Source organism: Biomphalaria glabrata, chromosome 18 (genome assembly GCF_947242115.1).
Source record: "Biomphalaria glabrata chromosome 18, xgBioGlab47.1, whole genome shotgun sequence".
Classification (NCBI taxonomy): domain Eukaryota; kingdom Metazoa; phylum Mollusca; class Gastropoda; family Planorbidae; genus Biomphalaria; species Biomphalaria glabrata.
Genome location: NC_074728.1, coordinates 108,049 through 129,953, shown reverse-complemented (window position 1 = coordinate 129,953; position 21,905 = coordinate 108,049). Strand labels below are relative to the sequence as shown.

General features: G+C 33.5%; 1 protein-coding gene across 10 annotated transcripts; it reads left to right on the top strand.

Moving 5' to 3' along the window:
* The first annotated feature begins 1,667 nt into the window (after positions 1–1,667).
* LOC106053053 (peptidyl-glycine alpha-amidating monooxygenase B-like) lies at positions 1,668–21,404 on the top strand. 10 transcript variants are annotated; one of them, XM_056017010.1, is made up of 12 exons: positions 1,837–2,246; positions 2,998–3,178; positions 9,316–9,399; positions 11,593–11,739; positions 14,234–14,392; positions 15,505–15,577; positions 15,818–15,957; positions 16,139–16,224; positions 16,732–16,850; positions 17,042–17,174; positions 17,687–17,823; positions 18,148–21,404. In XM_056017010.1, exons 5-12 carry the CDS (start codon positions 14,379–14,381, stop codon positions 18,280–18,282), a joined length of 837 nt encoding a protein of 278 aa, XP_055872985.1. In that variant the 5' UTR covers positions 1,837–2,246; positions 2,998–3,178; positions 9,316–9,399; positions 11,593–11,739; positions 14,234–14,378; the 3' UTR covers positions 18,283–21,404. The 10 variants fall into 10 exon arrangements, 9 of the variants coding, with proteins under 9 accessions (XP_055872991.1, XP_055872985.1, XP_055872986.1 ...); XM_056017011.1 differs by having other exon boundaries at positions 2,995–3,178; XM_056017013.1 differs by having other exon boundaries at positions 1,837–2,274.
* The last annotated feature ends 501 nt before the right edge of the window (positions 21,405–21,905 follow it).

Here is a 21,905-nt window from a genome sequence, read left to right as displayed (position 1 = left end):
ATTTTTGTAAATTTAAGATCTACTAGTGACTATTCTAATATAAGCTATCAGTAATACCGCGCTAAGATAATTATTTATTCTTAAACTGTATAATTATTACTGATTTTAAAAATAAAATTCGAAATTTGAAAAAAAAATGACCACGCATTTCCCCTTTGTTAGCACCTCCTACCAGCACAGCTCTCTCTCTCTCTCTCTCTCTCTCAATACATATATATTGCCATAAAGCGCAATGTGTTGCAAAGACACTCCTTTGAAACAGATAATAATGTCATAACAAATGGATAAAATAATTCACTCAAACACAATAAGTCACTCTATTATTCTGTTTACACCCCCTTTCTCCTTACACAATTCCACTTTCCAACATTCTACACAGCCCCAAAACATTGCTCTAGTTTTATTGACAACAATGATGCTAGTGGGAGGAGCCAATTATTGATCGACCAAGTAGCTAAGGTCAAGCCGTTAATGAGGTCACAAACACTAAGCATGCTGGTACGTTGATGCTTTTTGTATGTGTGTGCGACAGACACTGAGCGTGCTCGAAGATACGTTGTTTTTTTTTTGGTCATCCAGGTGGCTTGGAGAAGGCGGAATTTATCTAGATTTAGATGTATATGTAACACAGTTCACAAGCTATCATAGCTTTTTAGCCCCCCCTCCGGAAAAATATTCAGTACTGACTTTGGGGCCTTATTCTTTTGTCAGACACTGACTGTGTTTAATATATATAGACTATATAGATTATAGATACTTAGAGTAAGATAGAGCAGCCCATGTTTTGTTTTTAGGTCAACCAGGTAAACTGATGTGTCCTCGAATGCCTAGGCCTAGGGGATGGCGGGATTATCTAGATCTAAATACTTAATATAGACTATAATCTATACGTAGATCTAGATTAGATATATAGTCTATTTATAGTAGTCTAGATACTATAATACTAGATTTAGATATGTTCTTAGAATCTAGATCCAGAGCCAAATGCTACATTTAATTATTTTTAATCTAGATCTAGATGTATTGTATGTCTAAATCTAGAGCTAAATCATCCCCTTTGGGTGTCGAATGACTATTTGCGAGGGGTCGCCTAAGATAATTTTTTTTTGGGTGGGGGGCTATTTTCATCGGAAGTTGTTTTTTTTAAAATATATTTCTGTGTCTCTAACGCAGCGGTTCTCAACCTTTTAAGTTCGGCGACCCCTTTTTTACAATCCCCCACTCTGCCGCGACCCCCCCCCCCACACACACACACATACAGCAATAGAAGAGTAGACAATAACAATCAATATTTTCGATGGTCTTAGGCGACCCCTGGCAAATGGTCAATCGACCCCCAAGGGGGTGGCGACCCACAGGTTGAGAACCCCTGCTCTAACGTGTTGTAACAAGCATATGTGTTCTATAGTCGAAATACATTTATACTTTTAGATGACGTAGGACGTAGGTTTGGAAAATCATTGAGATTATATTATTACTGGACAAATTATGAAACGATCGTCAAGTATCAATAAAATAAAAAGTGGGAGTAATAGAGATAGATCTAAGAACACTGAAAAATAGCCAGGAGATACGAATGACACTTAAGTGAATGTATCATCAATGAAAGTAGACGTGATTTTTATTGGTAGTTACTTCTTTCTTTTCACTTTTATAATTGTTATTTGAAAATATTTGTTGCGGACCACATCTTCGTTGTTGCAGTATACTTTTTCAACAACCGAAATTACTGTCGATTAATTGCATCGTAACGCCATTGCGGAATGAAATATTTCTATGGAGATGATCTAATCAGGTAAATCACATTTACCTCAGCCAATGAACGAAAAAGATTGTATGGTTGGGGTCGCCGTCTAGTTTAAAATTGGATTAGGGGGTCGAGGAGCTAAAAAGGTTGAGAACCGCTGGTCTAGTCTATATAGAATTATAGATCTAGATTCTAGATCTAGCTCTTTATCTCCCAAGCGACGATAATAGCGTCGGTCATTTTTGTAAAAGCCGATTAAGCGTCAACATTGTCGTCGGTGCAGTTAAACATCTTTGTTTCGTTCCTATTCTTGGTTAATAATTTTAAATGCTTATATTCTAAATCTACGTGATTTCCGCTTGCAGAAGAGTTCACGGTTTACTTCCTTCAACGTGGGTTTAATATTACAGAAAGTCGTCTTTTTTTTTGTTGTTGTTTATGTTTGGAAATGGGTCGATCCTCTAAAACTTGTAGATCTAAATTATATTCAGATCAACATGTAAAAGACCTTATTGATTCAGATAACAGTGATTTGTTTTAACTGTTCATTGTGATAGTTTTACTAGTTTTAGTGTCAGTGTTACTAAACTAATGACTAATCACTAATGAGTAGTAGAAATCTAATACTTTAATTAATAGTCTAACTGTCTAACTCTAATAACTGGTGACTGTTAGATCTAGATTATTCTAGATCTAGATTTTTGATCTGAATCTGATAGTTCATAAGCTGATGAACCTGCCACGACCCTCCTAAAAACTAGACATATTAGCGCAAAGAATACATCTAGATTTCTATATTAATCTAGCTAAAAAAAAACAAAAAACTAGATTCTGGCCTGTTTCAACAAATTTGAAAAATGCAGAGATACATACTAAAACAGAAAGCAATTTTACATACAGTAACATATATTCCTTCCAATAAGATTATAAGTCTAGATCTACTAATCAAGAACATTTTGCAAACTAGAACCTTGTTGATCATAGATCTAGATCCATTACTCTACTCTGGGCTACTCTTTTTTAATGTAGCCATGTCTGTGTCTGTATCACCAAACTAGAATTTAATATATTCTGGCTAGATTTATGCATGCCATATGCTTATCTGTATGTGTAAACAAAAAATATATTATTTTAAAATATTTACACTGTCTTCTTTCTTTTAAAATTTGATTATACTTGTGATAATGACATAACAGTGCATGCTATATCAAACATGATTATAGACTTTCTATATGGATTTTGCTCAGCAGATAGACTTACAATATATCAGGCTTTAAGCACCTAGCTGGATAAAAGAAGTAACAGAAATGGGCCTGTCTTTCTAAAATGAGTTTAGAGAGAAAAGTATTTTATCAGCAACTATATACCAGCTAGACCAAACTTTTTTTGTCATTAGACCAAAGATGGCCCACATTTAATTATTTATAAGAAGTAAGAATGATTATCACATTTTCTTAAACGCAACAAAAAAAATAATTTTAAAATAAAATACCACTACAATTTTAAAACTATACACATCCAGGGGCGGACTGGCTATATAGGCATTCAGGCAAATGCCCGGTGGGCCGGAACCCAATTGGGCCAGTAGGGGCAGTGGAAGGGAAGCATGAATGCCACCAAGACTCGTAGTAAATTGTAAAAAGATTATATAATACTCTTTTAGGTAAAACTTTACATCGCAGGACCCTTATGAAGAATGTTACGCAAGTGGCAGCACCGCGCTGTCTATCGCTACGGTAATCAGGTCACAAGGTCACTACCGGCTAGACGGTGTCGGTAGTATCATGTAGGCCTAATAGTTCGTGATAGATCTATAATAGTAATTCGCTAATGATATGAAAACTCTGGATCTATATTATGTAATAAAAAAAATATTTAAAAGGCTATAAAAAATAAATAATGAGAATGAATTAATCTTTATTTTTTTAATTTGTTTTTTTTTTTGTTTGTTTGTGTCACAAATGTATGGTACCGTTATCCTATATATGTACGGGTTATAGGCCTATATTTATATATTTTTGCTCACACTATTTTTTTTTTCATTTGTAATGTTTTACAGACCTAAATTATTATTTTTTAATTTATTGATTTAATGTAATTTTACTTTAAAATTAAAGTAAACCATAGTCTATGAAGTAAACCAATCATATTGGGTTTCGTATATGTGCAACATATTCTTTATTTTATTTTCAAATTAAATTAAACTGAATGGGTTTCCTTATAAGTACAGATATTTATCTGAAATCCACGCATTTTCAATAACAGTAGCTAGATGGGTATACCGCTAGATGTTTATGAAGAGTAGTGTGTAGCCTAACATATGCTCGCCCCTCCTCCTTTCACATTCTGGACTTGGAACCAGACAACGGAGGAGTTACCGGCATTTTAACTAAAATGTAACTGTTTTTTTTTTTTTTTTTATATTTAAAGCCGGTAGAGGAGACATATGCTATACAATACAAAGGCTCAGTGCTGATGTAAATGAAATAAGTTGCAGTTGCATTTAAACCGTAGAAACGAATATAGATATAAAAAAGAGAGATGAAAGCTAAGCCTAAACTAGAAGATGTTCAAATATAAGAATATTTGCGATTCAGTTCTAACGTGTGGCTATCAAGCATAAAATTTAAGAAAGTAGGCCTACACTGGAGTCACAGTGGAAATAACACGCTAAAAATTTACCCCACAACTAAAAAAAATCCAGTTTCATTGAACAGTGGTCTTATTTCTGCCAGATCTCTACAAATGTTTTTTTTTTTTTAATTATTTCAAGTTGTGAAATCCACCGTAAAACATACAACGCTCAAATATTAATTGTATAGAGGCTTTTGTGTAAAGAAAGATACATAGATTACCATGACCATGATGTCCACTTTTGTCTTCGGGAACCGATAATAAATGAGCGCTCGGTATTAATTTGGGATAGACATAGTTTAATTAATTGTATGTATGAAGAATGATATATTTAAACTATAGCGACTACTTTTATGTCCACATAGACTTCGCAAATGTCATAATTAAATTAAATACTTATTTCAGCTACACTAGAGTGAGACTAGAAGCAACTCTAAGGCTTTTACATAAAACCAGTGAAGTGAATTGATATCAACTGTATTAATAGATAATGATAACATATGTCTCCCCATTTTCTACACTGATGTTTAAGTGAATTACAGCTAGGTACCAATTTATGATCAAAGAAATATTTATAGAGACAAAGTCAAGTGACGTAAGTTGTAACTTCCAATGTAATAAAGTAAGCATTAAGTGAATAGGAAACTATGAAAAAAATAATCAGTTGGGAAAGTGAGAAGCAGATAAGCTAACGGAATCTATTATGTCATGACATGAAACTATATGAGACAACTAAAGAATTGAAAAGATTGAAACTCACACTGGGTTTTGTATCCGAATCAATCAGAAATAAAAAAAGGGAAAGCGACGATGCGATGTTCACTGTTGGATAGATTGATAATAAACTGCCCTAACTAAAACGTGGACACGTGACTTAAGACAAACAAACCAATCATGCAAATCTGTCGTGGGTTATCCAAATGTGTGTGATTTGACCATTTAAGTGAGGGTTACATGAAAAAACAGCAGGGGGTGTGATAGGAAGGGATGGGTGGATGTTGACAGTCTAGCATGTGGCGAGGGAGTTACGCAACATGTCCATCTGTCTTATATGGCCTGCGGGCTCATGATGTATTGTATGTATTGAGTATGTAAACCTACATTTATTACTTTAAAAGATTCATGTATCTTCAACTGTATAGCTTTTAAAAAGAAACATTTTAGATATATAGACAGAGATGAGGTAGAGAGATAAAGGTTAGATAGATAGATGGATAGAGAGATAAATAGATAGAGAGAGAGAGATAAGTTAGACAGAGAGAGGATAGATAGGTAGAGAGAGAGAGAGAGGGATAGATAGAGATAAGTTAGACAGAGAGAGGATAGATAGGTAGAGAGAGAGAGGGATAGATAGAGAGAGAGATGGATAGATAGCGAGAGATAAGTTAGACAGAGAGAGGATAGATAGGTAGAGAGAGAGAGAGAGAGAGGGATAGATAGATAGAGATAAGTTAGACAGAGAGAGGATAGATAGGTAGAGAGAGGGATAGATAGATATATAGATAGAGATAAGTTAGACAGAGAGAGGATAGATAGAGAGAGAGGGATAGATAGAGAAAGGATAGATAGATAGAGAGAGATAAGTTAGACAGAGAGAGGATAGATAGGTAGAGAGAGAGATGGATAGATAGAGAGAGAGATGGATAGATAGCGAGAGATAAGTTAGACAGAGAGAGGATAGATAGGTAGAGAGAGAGAGAGAGGGATAGATAGATAGAGATAAGTTAGACAGAGAGAGGGATAGATAGAGATAAGTTAGACAGAGAGAGGATAGATAGGTAGAGAGAGAGAGATGGATAGATAGCGAGAGATAAGTTAGACAGAGAGAGGGATAGATAGAGATAAGTTAGACAGAGAGAGGATAGATAGGTAGAGAGAGAGAGGGAGGGATAGATAGATATATAGATAGAGATAAGTTAGACAGAGAGAGGGATAGATAGAGAGAGAGAGGGATAGATAGAGAGAGAGATGGATAGATAGCGAGAGATAAGTTAGACAGAGAGAGGGATAGATAGACAGAGAGAGGGATAGATAGAGAGAGAGATGGATAGATAGCGAGAGATAAGTTAGAGAGAGGGATAGATAGAGATAAGTTAGACAGAGAGAGGATAGATAGGTAGAGAGAGAGAGGGAGGGATAGATAGATATATAGATATATAGATAGAGATAAGTTAGACAGAGAGAGGGATAGATAGAGAGAGAGAGATAAGTTAGACAGAGAGAGGATAGATAAATGGATGCATAGAAAGAGAGATACGCAGATTTTGTTTATTTTTCTAGCTAATTATTAGAATAATTAAATAAAAAGTGTGTTTATTTAAATAAACTATATAAAAATCCCATTTGTATACTTATTTGAAACATTTTCACCATTTCCTATTTATTTGCTACGCGCGTGCTTTACTGCCCCGTCGGCGTTGTGTCTTACCGTAACCAACGTATAGGATCTCTGTTCTCCACCGCAATAGTTCTTCTCACGTCTGCTATCAAACTCGCTAGACGGTCGGCCATAAAACACAGACATATTGACTCCCCCCCCCCCCCCCCAAATAAAAAGTGGGGTCAACCAAACAGAGGACCTGGAAGAAGATGGATCTCCAGCTGTTCGGCGCCAGGATTATCCGACCTTCACCATCATCAGTACAAGGAACGTCAGGACCATTTACGAGACTGAGAAAACTGCAAGTGGCAGCAAAGATGAGAAACATAAACCTTCATCTTAAGAATCAGCGAGTCAAGTTAGACTCTCTCTCCAACTGTCCCCACGTCTTGCCTATCTGCTTGACATCTGCTTCCAAATTGCGGCACCATATATTCCTGGGCCGTCCCTATCTTGACGACTACAGGTATAAACAAATAGTTTGAGAACATCGCGCAGGATGGACAACAGAACAAACTGAGCGTGCTGGTACGAACCTCGCCGATAGCGAAAGAAATGAAGTTGCCATAAAAAAGGGGATGCACAAAAAAAGCAGCCCTGTTAGATAGCCCTAAAACAGGAGCATTCAGACATACGAACAGTGGCTAACTTTGCCGCTTCGGAATCGGCTTACTTAGTAGGATCCGATTGTTCGTGGACTCAAAAGGAAACACAAACTAGTTTTTCATGTGAGTACGTTATTTACATCCTTTGTCTTTCAAGACAGAAGTCGGCAACCTCGTCATGGTTAACAAAATGTCCATTTGTAGGGTACTCGTAATATAAAAATCCAGTTATGGATTTACGGCAGTACGTCAACCCTGTGCCTATATTTCCGCAAACATAAAAATATACAAAATACACATTTTTTGCTTGCATATTTAATAATTATAATTATTTTTAAAGTAGAAAAATAAGATTACATACTCTAAAAAAAAAAAACGAGAGCAGAAAAAAATGTATTTCAATACGTATTTAAAAGAAACAAAACAGTTAACACACGATTAGATTTATCACGATTAGATTTATAATATTATTTTTTTAGCAAAGATACGTAGGTCTGTAATTAATTAATAATATATTAATAAAAATTCCCCAATTAAAAACATAAAATACCATCTAAACATTAATAGTTATTCCAAGAATAAATTGTACAAAAAAATCTTAATCTATATTACATACATCTACGATTTAACGTACTAAAAGAAGAGAGAGAGAGAGGGCAGTGACCGGGCGCGCTCTGCGCGCGAGCAGGTGAGGTCACGTCAGTACGTCATCATACGTGCGGATAGACAGCTGCCAAATAATTGACCTGAAAAACTAGGGTCCTGCGATGTAAAGTTTTACCCTCTTTTATAAAAAAAAACAAAACAATCAGAGCGTCATGATTGTCTAAGCGTATTAAAGGGCTACTTGTGTAATGCATTTTCCGAAATAATGTAATAGCCTACATCTGTATACACAGTGGCGTAGCATCCATGACGTGAAACGGTTTAATGAACCTGGGCCCACGACCAATAGGGGCCCATAGCCGCAAGTCATTCATTGCGCTTGTGTCAATGACTAACAACCAAAGCCCACTAAAAGGGAAAAAAAAATTAAAAGATGATTTTTGAAAAAAGCTATCCAAATATCCTCAATTTTGTATGTATGCCTAAGGAGCTGCTTTCATCCCGCTTATCTAAATGGTGACTAGCCTAATCACAATGTGCGTTAACAACAACTTAAGCTTGATCTTGAATGATTCCGTCAGCTGTGTTCAAGAAGTTGCTGCTGTCTATTCTTGGTAAAAAATGCGTATGTGTTTTATGCTCACAACATAGCAAGATGGGGTGTCTTAAATCTAATATGGAGAGTAAAGTCTCTATTACACTTTGAAAAGTTTTGTCCTACAATGTGGTCATCAAGAAAGGATGCTCTAACAAAAATGAGATTCAGTTATTTTGATGTGCTCAAGATACTATACTCCCAAAAGGAAAAAGAAGGTCATGAAGCTACAACTCTTAGAGTGTAATTAGAAACATTCAACACCGTTGAAATGAAATGATAACGACCAGAATACCAATAACATGGCTTTATTCCACAAAATTAGACCACAGTAAACAGTGAATGAAACCAGCACGTCTCGCATAACACTGATGCAGTTTATACACACACATACACACTGGACATGAAACACACACACTGGGCATGACCTTCTGACATGCTGGACGCTCGCAGAAAATCAGCTCAGTTACACTACAACCTTATTTGTCAGCTTATCAAACTTAGCATAATTATTTTGAGGAGATGTATAATTCGATCTCCCTCATATGGCATGTTGGGGGCCGGATTGCATAGAAATGCCTGGGCCGGTTTTGACTTCCAGTCCGCCCCTGTACGCATCCATCAAAGACTTAACAGTTTATTAATATTCAATAATTTCCAAATTTATCAATATTGCTGATATTTATGTGTTGTTGTTTTTTTCAGTATAAAACACAATTAATGGAATTTTTAAAAACTTCTTTTACAGATGCTCAAGATGAAAGATGTCTTAAGGACAATTTACTTTTCAAACCTGAAACCTAAAAACCAAAATATAAATACTCGGAATCAGGTAATTGTAATGTATAATCAAAATAAAGTATGTTTTGAAGTTATGTCCTATTCAATTTATATGATGCATATGTCAATGTGTATTAGCAGATTGCAAACTAGAACTAAATTATGGACCGGTTTCCTTTTTCACCAGTAGTGACTTTCCTTTTATACACCATATCTGTGATCCAACCTTCAAAAGTAGCATCTTAGTCTTCGTACAAGTATTACTTCAGTCAGTACAAACACATTGTCCTTAACACAGATCAACATATTTTAATGTAAAATACAAATATTCCAAATTGCTTTCTCATCAGTAAGTTAGAAAAATATTCTACTAACATTTTGTAAAGGGATTCGATTAGGATAAGGTACTGTTATAGTCAATAGTTTTTGGCACATCAACATTTTATATAGATTGTAGAAATGATGCAGGGCTTAGAAAGGCTAAAACTGATCAAGTTTATATTCCTGTGTAAGATGCGTGTCATAGAGAGGGATGTAATCTAATAGAATTGAAGTTGTTATAACAAATTAGAATAAATCCATTCTAATCTGACTTCAGAATCCTATGCAACTTGAGCAAAGATTTAACATAGTAAAAGTAGATCTGAATAAGACTGATTTGGTTGTGTTTGTCAGGGTGAGAAAGTTTTTAGTTCATAATTATCAGCTTGCAAATTCTTCATAGGGTAAAAAAACAAATACTTGGGTGGACACAGATCTTGAAAACTGCTTTAACAATTTTCGTACAAATTTGACCATTTAAGTATAACTTGGGGAAAAGAATAATCAGCTAATTGGCGCACTTGAAAACTCTGGTTTGACCTTTATATTTTTCAAAATATAAATATCTTACAATTAAATTTGGTCTGGAGGTCTAGATAATCTATATCCTGAATACACATACATCAGCAAAGTATTCCTGCATATATTCATGTTTGTTTGTAAAATGTTTTACATGTTTCGGATGTTCCTTCAGAGTTGAAGATAATTACTTCCTAGTCCAAACCTCCCGCAGGACGACGGCAGATGGGAGTGGGCAGGGTTTGAACCTGAGACCATCGATAAGTCTGAACGACAGTCCAGCGTGCAAACCACATGACCAGGCAGCCATCCATCAAAGAGTTCAATTAATAGAATATTTTGCAAACTAGAACCTTGTAGATCATAGATCTAGATCTATTAAATGCTAGTCTAGGTTACTCTTTTTTAATTTTGCCATGTCTGTCTGTATCACCAAACTTGAGTTTTATATATTCTGACTAGATTTCCTGTGGCATTTTACGTCTAGAGAGACGATCTTTTCCCTTTGCAACTTCCTGTGTGACTAAAGAGGCCAATCCTTGATACACACCTGCGATTGCAGGTTGGGCATATGTAATCACCATGCACTGTTGCATTTTCACCCTTCTTTCTGCTTCTGTTGTGTATGACATCTGCAATCTGTGACCCTTCCTTTATGCTCTCTCCGTGTGGATCTATCCAGTGCCACCTCTTCCCAGCTGCTAGTGTCAATTTTGAAGAGCTTCATGTCGCGTTTGCATACATCCGTATAATGTAAAACTGGGTGACCAGCGGCTCTCCTGCCTTCTATTAGATCGCCATACAGAATGTCCTGTGGAAGTCGACCTACTGGCATTCTACGAACATAGCCAAGCCAGCCAAGGCGTCTGCTGCTGATAACAGAGCGGATGACCTGGCACCCTGCTCTTCGTAGCACTTTTTCATTGGTTATCTTATCTTGCCACCTTATTTTAAAGATGTGCCTTAGACCATGAGTAGGTTGACCATGTTTCACTTCCATACAGCAAGGTGCTCAACACACAGGTCCGGTAGATTAGGGCTTTTTAGTACTGTTAGTCAGCAATATGTTGTCCCAGACTCTTTTCTGCAACCGTGACATGGTGGCCATTGCCTTGGCTATCCTGTTATTAATGTCTTTATCCAGTAGAGTGTTGCTGGATATGATGAAGCCAAGGTAACAAAAGTGATCAACTATTTCTAGTGGGGGGGTGCGCCTTGGGGCGGGTAAAAATTGTTCCTTTTTAAAAGATTTATTATCAGTAATTAAGAGCAAAGTAATTGCTCTTACAAGAAGTCATCAGCCCCATAAGAAAGAAAGTCTTTTTAAAAAAAAAATTGTTGTTTATTATTAAATCTCCTGTATGTGCCATGGAAGGTAATTTTTTAATTTTAACTATTTTTAAAGGTATTAACTATCCACCTCTTGTGAAAACATTGGCTACTGTCAAGGCTTACATTGAATCTCTACCACTTTTAGATGAGCCAGAAATGTTTGGGCTCCATGAGAATGCAAACATAGCCTTTCAGTTGAATGAAACCAATGCTATACTTGGTAAGTCTTTGTTTTGCTAATGCTAGTATAGAAACATAAACAGGCGCAATTTACTGCTATATTATAATATACACACACTTACACTGGTTTTGTTCTGAAATACTTTAGTTTAGAAAATAATTCATTGTCATATAATCTTTTTTACACTGCTTTATTATGGCTTACAACATTGTAGCCATTGTTACATTTATATGTGTATTTATGTTTATGTATGTTGTGTGTGTGTTTGTTTGTTTTCTTGTAGTCTACCTTGTTCTATTGTTCAGTATGTTCACGGTTTACTCTTAAGTGTGTCAGTTGTGTGTATTCACTGTGTATTAGTCTCTGCTGGTTGTTCTCTCCTTGTTTCATGTTAATAAAAATGGAGTGTAAATTTTAAACATCAGTATTGTTAGTGTATTTAACATGGAGGCAGCTTTCTAAAAGTTCTAAAATGGAAGCTGTAAGTAAAACTAACTTTAAACCAAGAATTAACCCTCCACCTCCTTTAAGTGTGAAGAAAGGGTGTGAGGAATGGAAGCTTTTCAAGCAAATGTGGCTGAACTATTGCACTATAGAGAGAATAAACGATATAGATGAAGAGTATGCCAAAGCACTGTTCTTGCACACTATTGGCCCAGAGGCATTGGCAGTATACAACAGCATCACCTTTAAACCAAAGCACAATGTTCAAGACATAATATGTGCATTTGAGCAATTTGCAATTTTTGCAACCATATGGAAGAGTCATTAATAAGAGACTGAATGGTAGTTGTTGGCATCAGAGACACAAGGACAAAGAAAGAACTCTTACAAGAACATAAACTAACACCCAAGACTTGTATAGAAATCTGCAAGGCAAATGAAGCTGCTGACTTGCAACTAAAGGTACTAGAAACAGGTACATCTGATGCCTCACCTCCTCAGGATGAGGCGTTCGCTGTTTTGTCTCGCAGAAATATTCTACAACAGAATGCTGCTCATAAACAGCGCAAATGTAAATTTTGTGGACAAAATCACCCATTTAAAAAGGAACTGTGTCCTGCATGGGGTAAAATATGTAATATCTGTAAACAAAAAAATTGTTTTGGCATTCAATGCAACCAAAAGAAACTGCAATGTGTACAGGAGGACAGTGATGATTGTTATTCATTATCTTCTAGTGATGAGGCTGTGCTTGCTGTACAAGGTGGACCAAGCAATAAGATCATAAAAGCTGAAATGATCATAGCTGGTGAGAAGATTGTGTGTCAGATTGACTCAAGTGGAAAGGTACAACTCGTAGTACAAAATCCAAAGACCAACAAGAGATATCGTGTTGATTTCGTGGTTGTGAAAGATGACTTAACTCCCCTGTTAGGGAAGAAAATGTCAGAAAAAATGGGACTAATTACAATAAACTATCATACTTTTGAAAGTGTTGATAAGCCTCTACCAAGGTTATCGACAAAAATAGTTGAACAGTTCTCTGATGTATTAGATGATCAGCAGGGTGAATTACCTGGTGTTGTACACTTAGAAGTGAATCCTGTCATAACACCAGTTACATGTCCATCTGGTCGTGTACCTTTAGCTATGCAGGCTAAAGTAAAGTCTGAGTTAGAACTGCTAACAGAAAAAGGAATCATTGTGCCTGTTGATAAACTTACTGACTGGGTCAGTTGAATGTGATTGCAACTAAAAAATCTGGGAAACTCTGTATCTGTTTAGATCCTTGTCCTCTCAGCAAGGCACTTAAAAGAGAATGTTTTTCCCTTCCAGTAATGGAAGACTTGCTTCCTAGAATATCTGAAATCCTTTTCATATGTTATACTTTTATGCAAACAAGGTTTACTATATAGTAACTAAAGAATTTTATATTTACTGATTTTTAAATTCATATTAGTTAAAAGATTATTGGATATTTGTACATCAAATCCATGTCTAATTTATAGATCATCTTTTTATGAACAATTATCAATACAAAAACAGAATAGTTTCACCAACTTACACTAGAATCCAACTAAAATTCTAATCAATTTACACTAGCATCCAACTCATATTCTTATCAATTTACACTAACATCAAACATATTTTGCTTTTGATCTTACTAGAAAAAGTTTTTATGAATATTTACATCTTACAAATATCCATTTGTTAAGCTTTACATGTTCATTAAAGACTTACTTTGCTAAGTTATTGGTTTTCCTTGTTGATTAGGCAACTCGTTCTTTGCTGTAATGGCACTAGGGAAGAAGAGCACTTTTTAAAAATTCATATGGGGAAATGTGACTTTCTGTGTATTTTATTAGATTGTGTTTTTTTTTTTATCTGACAAAGCTCATAAATATAATTGCTCTATAATTTAAAAAAACAACAACAAAGACTCACATATTTTAACTAAGTGCAGTGATAAAGAAATGGTTTTAAGCCATTAACCTTAGTCACTGTCTCATATCAAGAAACTTGTCATAAGTTTTTTTGAAAGAATCTTGTAAGAATTTACTTAAGTGTCATATTACTCTTTAAATTACAGGTCTTATGGTGTTGTCTTATGGGAACTGTTGACAGAAGAAGTACCCTACAAAGATGTGGATTCTTCTGCTATCATCTGGGGAGTGGGAAGCAATATCCTTCACCTTCCTGTTCCAGGCACTTGCCCAGAGGGCTTTAAATTGCTGATGAGGCAGTGCTGGTAAAGTATTTTTATCTGCTTATGATTTAAAGAACAGTTTCTTTTAAGATAACAAGCTAGAGATTAGAATGTTATGCAGTCTTAGGGGAGATCCTTTTTCCAGAAGCATGCTTTTTTTTTGGGGTGGGGGGCTATATATGCTTGCAATCTAGCAATTCACAATAGCAAATACATTTTTAACAGCCATCCTATCAACAATTTATCCTGCCATTATAATTTTATAATTGAGACTTTAACATGTCTAGTTTTTTCTTTTTTTTTGTTTCATTTTGTCAGATTAAATAAAAACAAACAAACATTGTCTTTCACATTAGAAAAATTTCAATACATAAAGATTAGAGGCTTAGGAAGCTCTAGAAATCACATTTTAGGATCAAGTTCTAGGATCATATTTCAGATCAAGCAGGTGCTTTGTAAACAAAATTCAGATTGAGTCAATTCTCAGATTTAAAATTCTAATCAAGCCCCTTTAGTTAGCTATCCAAGGGGTTTATGCCATAGGGCCACACATCCCACAATTTAGTATTAAGACATGTACATTAAAGGATGCAGCTTAGGATGAAACTCATTCATTAGTCACAAACATTATCCAAATATAAATCCCTAGTGCACCATGTCCTTCTTTCTTTTTGAAATTAATATAGATCATTGAGAAGGGATATAATGAGTAGATAGCATTGTATAAAAAAATGTACAAGATTTAAATTCATTTATTGATTAAAATGAAAGGATATGTGAAGTGTAATCACTTTTTTTTCAATAAAATAATTTGCACACCAAACCAATGAGTAATACCAGAGAATGTAATTGTATTATCTTCCATAAAAAACATTAGCTTACAAAGATGGCAGGCTGATTCCTAATATTGTTTCATAAACTTTGCTATGAAAGTTATCAAAAAGATTTCCAAGGTTTACCTGTTTATTAATATCCTTGATTAAGAGAGAGTTAAAACAAATAATTAATAAGGGGAATATGTTATAATATGTATGAGACTAATCAGATATTAAAGAAACATCACAGATTTGAAAATTTGCCTTTTTTTTTAAATATTGTAAACTTTGTTTCAATAACCTGAATGATGACTGCAACCCAACTTGTATTATTTTCAGGTATTTTATGCCTCATGGTATTACAGCGGACCATCAAGGAAATATTTGGTTAACAGATGTAGCAATGCATCAGGTAAAACATTTCTTTGTTGTTCTTCTCAACATGTGTTAAACAAATTGAATTGATCTTATTGACAACATAAAAGCTTTAAAAAAAAACACAAGAATTCTAACACTGAATATTATAGCACTTGATATCAGATGAAAAAAATGTAACAAAATAATTAATTTGTTTTAGTTATGTAAGATTGATTTCCTTCACTACTGTACTTTCTTTTGGTCTACAAATTAATATAATTTTGTTTCTCTTTAGGTTTTTAAAATACCACCAGGTCAGACTGTACCAAAAATGACACCAGGACAGAAGTTCCAACATGGTGAAGATACAAATCTTTTTTGTAAACCTACTGATGTAGCTGTTCTTATGTCTGGAGAGTTTTTTGTATCTGATGGGTAATACTAGGCTTTGCAATTAATTGTAATTATATATTGTGTCAGCAAATATTGCTTTAAATAAATGAGTCCATTGATACTGATTAGGCATTAAAAAATATATTTTAAATTTGAATTTTGAATTATGTAAAAATAATCAAATCTTGATTGTTTTATTACAAGCCTACTTTTTGTAAAACAGGTACTGTAATAGCAGAGTTCTGAAATTTTCCAAAGATGGAACTTTTTTGATGTCCTTTGGGAAAAGGAATGTTCAGTTTGGTGCAGGTAACTTCCTAAATATATATCTGATTATTAGTTTGATGTGCATGATTTTCAAGTCATGTTTCATGATAACAATTTAAAACTATAAAACCAGATACCATATGAATTGTATTCAATAGCCACATTTTGTGGTATGCCCTTCGAACTCATCAGGATTGTTTTGAGTTTGAACACTGCCATCCCCTGTCATCCTGCAGGAGGTTTGGGTTAGAACATAGTTATGTTTAGTTCTGAAGGAACATCCAGAACTTAAAAAAAATATTAAACAAAATAAAGATTTTAAGCTAAATAAATTAGGTTACATAAATGTGCTTAGCTTGGTTGGTTTTTCCCCTTATCAGCATTTTATAAAGTTCAAACTATGTTTCTACTGGTACATAGCTAATAGAAGATGAGACTTCATTATTTTGTAAACAAAGAAAAATGTGACAATATCACCATTAATATTTTATTGTAGATTTTGGTCAGTAGTTTGCTGCATTATCAAACAGCTCATTTTTTGTTCTATAGGAGGTTTACTGTATGCTGTGAATGGTCCTGCTTTTGATGGCCCCATTGATACAACTGTCCAGGGTTTCACATCAGACATAAATACTGGAGATTTGTTGGAAATGTGGAATGTACCAGATGTAAAGTTCTATTTCATGTGACAACAAAACTCAGCTTAGTTTAACTACAAATAGCTAATCTCTCTCATTGTAACATAATTTATCAAAGTTATGTTTTATTTATTTATTCTTATTCAACTTTTACAAAGTAAAAATGTTTTGAATGTATTGACCTCGTGGGAAACTACATTAAAATCTCCACAATCTTTCAGAACATGCGAAACCCACATTATGTAGCAGCAGATCCAGTAACACATAGCATCTATGTAGGGGAATTGGACCCTGAAAGTGTTTGGAAGTTTAGCAGACCTGTTACAGTACAGTCAAGTTCACAGCATAACAAAGGTAAATAAGGAAGATTGCTTTCACATTCACCTGGTAATGAATGTTGATGTGAATGTTCATTTGTAAAGTCTGTTATTAGTTTATAATTGGCTGTTAAAAAGTTTGCATCAGTATTAATCTAAATATGTACTTGTGATCTGTACTACTCTCTGAATGAAACGTCCTGGACTCTTTTATTGTCTATAATTTTATCACTTTCCTTAGAGACATGTAAAAGCAAATTGAATCCGATTAGAAGTGCAAGCGATGATTGTAATACAGAAAGAAAATCTTTTCAATAATTGAATTTATTGTGTTGAGTGGTCATTGTGAACTACTAGCTTACTCTTTATTAGAGCAAAGAAAATGGTAGAAGTAAAATAACTTAGACTTTGCTTCGGCTCAACTGAAGTTTACAAATAGCTGTGTAGATTTTTCAAGAAATTTCCTAGTTTCATAAGGTGAAAAGTAATTTGTGTAGACATCTTAGGAAAAGCTAAAATGCCTTAACTTTATTCAATTTTATGCCACAGTTGAGGAAAGTACTCAGAGCCAGTTACTGTCAGCAATCCATTGGACCAGAGTGAAACCAATACCACAGAGTTGTCTGAGGCTATCAAAGATAGCAGTGATGTCTCTCCCTCTGTCATCAATTGGCATCTTACTTGTGGTACCAGTCATCTTGTTGCTACTTCTAGTCAGGGCACATCAGTCTGGTGTTATAAATTTTTTTTTAGTTTTAGTTTTTAGCTAGATTGAATGAAATTTAAAACATTTTTTATATTATTAAATTACAGAATTTTTAATCCTTTCCTCTAGTTTAATGATCAATACTATAAAATGAAATAAAAATTATTGGGCGGTTTATAATATATTCAGGTCATTTAAAAACCTTTACAACATAACATGCATTTAATTTTTTAAATTCTTTTTGTTAAAATTTGGATGTTTTCTACAATTTAATATTTGTTCTTTCTTTTTTTTTTTTCATTAGGAAAATTTAAATGTTATGGACATGGAAAGAAGGGAAAGGTTTTTAACCTTAAAGGCTTTACTTGGAATTCTCATAAAGGCTTTGATAGACTTAGTACTGAGGAAAGTGATCATGAGGTTGACCCAGATGATTTAGATGATAAAGACTATTTGACACCTCCCAAGACGAATAAAGCATAGCCTCAAGTTCAAGGCTGACTAAATTGTGTAAATTAATCTTTTTTTTTCTTTGTTATTAGTTGTTCATATCATAATATTCTGCCATTACAGTCAGGGTTTAAACTTGTTTACAAGTTGAATCTGATACCAACTAAATCTCATAAACACATAATTAACCTTAGACCCACCTCATGTAAAAAAAAATGTTTTACATATTTCGGATGTTCTTTCAGAGTTGAAGATAGTTTACTTCCTAGTCCAAATCTCCCGCAGGACGACGGGGGATGGGAGCGGGCAGGGTTTGAACCCGGGACCATCGATAAATCCAAACGACAGTCCAGCATGCAAACCGCACGACCAGGCAGCCATATTACATGTTATTAGTTGTAAGTTGTATTACAATAACTAAGTGATTTTGAGCTCATAAAATTTCAAAATAAAATTATAAAATGCTTTTGTCATTCTAAAAAAGAAAAAAAGATTACTATGTTGGATTTTTTTTGGATAGCAAAGGCTATTTGACCTTTTTATTTCAATATGTGATATCAAAATTTTTAATTCATTAATTTGTTCAATATTTGTCGAAAGTTTGCTTTTGAATAAAATATTTATCAGCATTATTATCATTTAATAAGTATATTTTGTTTTTTAATTTTATGAATGATTTGATGTTATAATGCCAGGTCATTTACAAAGCACACGCCTGCCAACTTTCTTTTTGCAATGATTCTCAAAACTTAATTAGCTACCAAATGATTGTTTGCTCACTTGGTTGTGATGATTCAACATTCCTGTTATGTTCCACCATTTCCTTCTTCAATTCTAAAGCTGGCTTTATTTCATCTAGTGAACGTACCATTAGTGTTAGTGACCCTGGCAAACTAGCCATTTTATGCACAATTTTAAAATGTTCATATGGATAATATGGTTAGTTTTTTTATAGCATTTTTGACTACATGGAGTTCCAGACAACTTTCCATGTTGCTGGTCCCTTTCTCATGTCATTATTAAATCTTATTTAAAAAAACAAAAAAAAACTTGTTAGATGGTAACATTGTCCAAATTGTTACTAGTTTTATGTAATGTGTTTGAAAACTATGACTTCCTTAGATTGACTTCTAGACTCTCATTCATGTATTGCATTTCTTTATTTTAAAATCTTGTTAAGGCTTGTTTAAAATCTCTCGACACCAACTTTTTATGCCATATTACAATGTTTATTTGTTAATTCAATTGTTTAGTCAAATGTTTGTTTTCCAAAGTGTTACTATTTGGTGCAATCAAAATATTTAGTGGCATTTTACATACAAACACTGGTAGTTGAAATCAGTAGCACATTTTAGCTAATTTCTGATGAATCAAAATAAAAATGTCATGATATAAAAATAATTTTAAATTTAAAAACCTATATGAAAAAAATTGTATTTTTTGTAAATATAGTTACAGTTATATTGAATAGAATTATTTATGTTAGCAACTTTTGAATGCATCACATAATTTTAATTTGACACAGAAACTGAAAATCATTTCAATTAAAGATTGTTGACTGTTGTTTCACCTCAGATGAATTGATTACATTTTAAGAGGTTATCAGATATTTATATTTATGACATACAATCTTTTTGTTATGTTATGAGTTGTTTTTGTTTTTATTTTCTACATGTTCAGGGTATAAAGTTCTAGTGCATACATACGTAGATTTCAACCCACATTTTTTTAGTTCTTACTTATGTATTTACATACATGTACTAAGAACTAATATGAAATTACAACTTAATCATTTTTTGTGTGATTTTTATGTATTCGAACCAATTTTTATTTTAAATTAGCACAAGTTAAATCTGTTGATCAGAATTTTTTTCCTTGGTAATAGTTATATTTATACTCAAACCCATTTGATGTTACTTCTGCAAAGATTTATAGACACTCAGAGGAAATGATATTAGCATGGTAGACACAATTAAACTTTTAAGGCAGAGTTTTGGAATTAAAGCTAAAATTTTAAAATAAATCAAAAACATTGATAAACAAGCTGTTAACTGCTAGTTTAGTGCATCAATCCATTGTCTGCTTTTGATTTAGTCTTTGGTTCTTGATTTCTATGCTGCACTGTGTCAATAACTTTACTTTTTTAGAGCAGTTCTATTAATCTCTTTCAAATACTATTTGCTTATACTAATCAGAATGTAAGATTTAATGGGTTTGATATTTGTTTCAACTGGTGATGGTCCCCCTAAAGTATTGTATTAGTACTTCAAAACTTACTTATGTACAGTTTCATTAATTAATTATATTTTTTAGGCTGTTGAAGGTTTATCAATTGATTTTTTTTTATCTGGTGGAGACATTTAACCATTTTGTTTTTGCCACAAAAAAAAATTGAACTTGTCTGTTTTGAAAAATGAAATCAAAAGTGAATGATCACCTAGTCTTTGAAAGTTCAAAATATTTGTACTACTTTATTGATGTCATGTACTCACATAATATTTGTGTGTTAGTGTTTGTCTTAACATGTTGATGTTGTTTTGTGATATCTATATCAACATTGTCTCTTGTTGGTGGGGTATGCAAGACATTGGTTCTATGCTGTTGGTAAAAATTTCTCATCCTTCATTGACTTCCAATGTACTCCACATTGCACTTAGAGTGTTTTATGGAGTGCTAGAAATCTAAAAAGTATCCCAGTCATAATAGAAGATTTTTAAAACTTACCACATTTAGAGCATTTCATTTTTACTTTGCTCTTTTTTTTTTATTGTGTATGTTCTTAATTGTAATCAACATCTGACAGTGCTACATAATGTTTTATTTAATGACTGAGCATAATGCTTAATTTGATTTTAGTGTGGCTAAGATTCAAGAAACATGTTTATAAGTTCATTGCTAAAAACACCTGGTGCAGAGTCCATGTGTATTTAATCTCTGAATGAAATGGGACTAACAATGACTTTCAAAATAGGGATGTCATTTGTTTCTCAAATGTTAGTAGCATAGAAAACATGGACTGTGTGGTCTATTTATCTTAATGTGTGTTTGATGTATTGTAAGTGATCATATGTAACAGTTATGGGTATAGAGAATAAAATACAAAATATTTAACTCATTATGTTGTTTCATTTTTCTTAAATAGATGACAAGACTTGAAATAATCCACCATTATGAAAGTGCCAATCATACCTGCTTAAGCACAATTTAAGTTCCCTCAGACTGACTTTATTAAAGCTAATCTTGAGATAAAAAAAAAACTTGATCATTTAGCTTTAAAAAAAATAATAACATGCTTCTCTTCAGGTTAAGAAATTAATATCTGATTAATAGTTAATGAATGTCAGGGTAGGTTATGTTGACAGTGCAGTGTGAATAATCAAGATCAAATAGCTCTTAGACCTGAGTGGAGTTATGTTTTGAAATTTCATACCTACATCATAATGAGAAAGTAATGTTTCATTTCACTAATTAAATATTTGAACCACAAAGCAAGGAATCTTTAAATGCAGACAAATATCAAGTAATTTTTGTGATTTTTTTACAAAAAGGAATGATAAATCTTCATTTTCATTTCTTAGTTGTAAAACATGTAAAGAGATTTAAGTCAATTTG

What these genes read in the sequence shown, in the direction of transcription:
- LOC106053053 (XM_056017016.1), top strand. An exon ending in CAGATGTAGCAATGCATCAG is followed by an intron (nt 15,578 to 15,817) that starts GTAAAACATTTC and finishes GTTTCTCTTTAG; the next exon opens with GTTTTTAAAATACCACCAGG. An exon ending in AAGTTCACAGCATAACAAAG is followed by an intron (nt 17,175 to 17,686) that starts GTAAATAAGGAA and finishes TTTATGCCACAG; the next exon opens with TTGAGGAAAGTACTCAGAGC.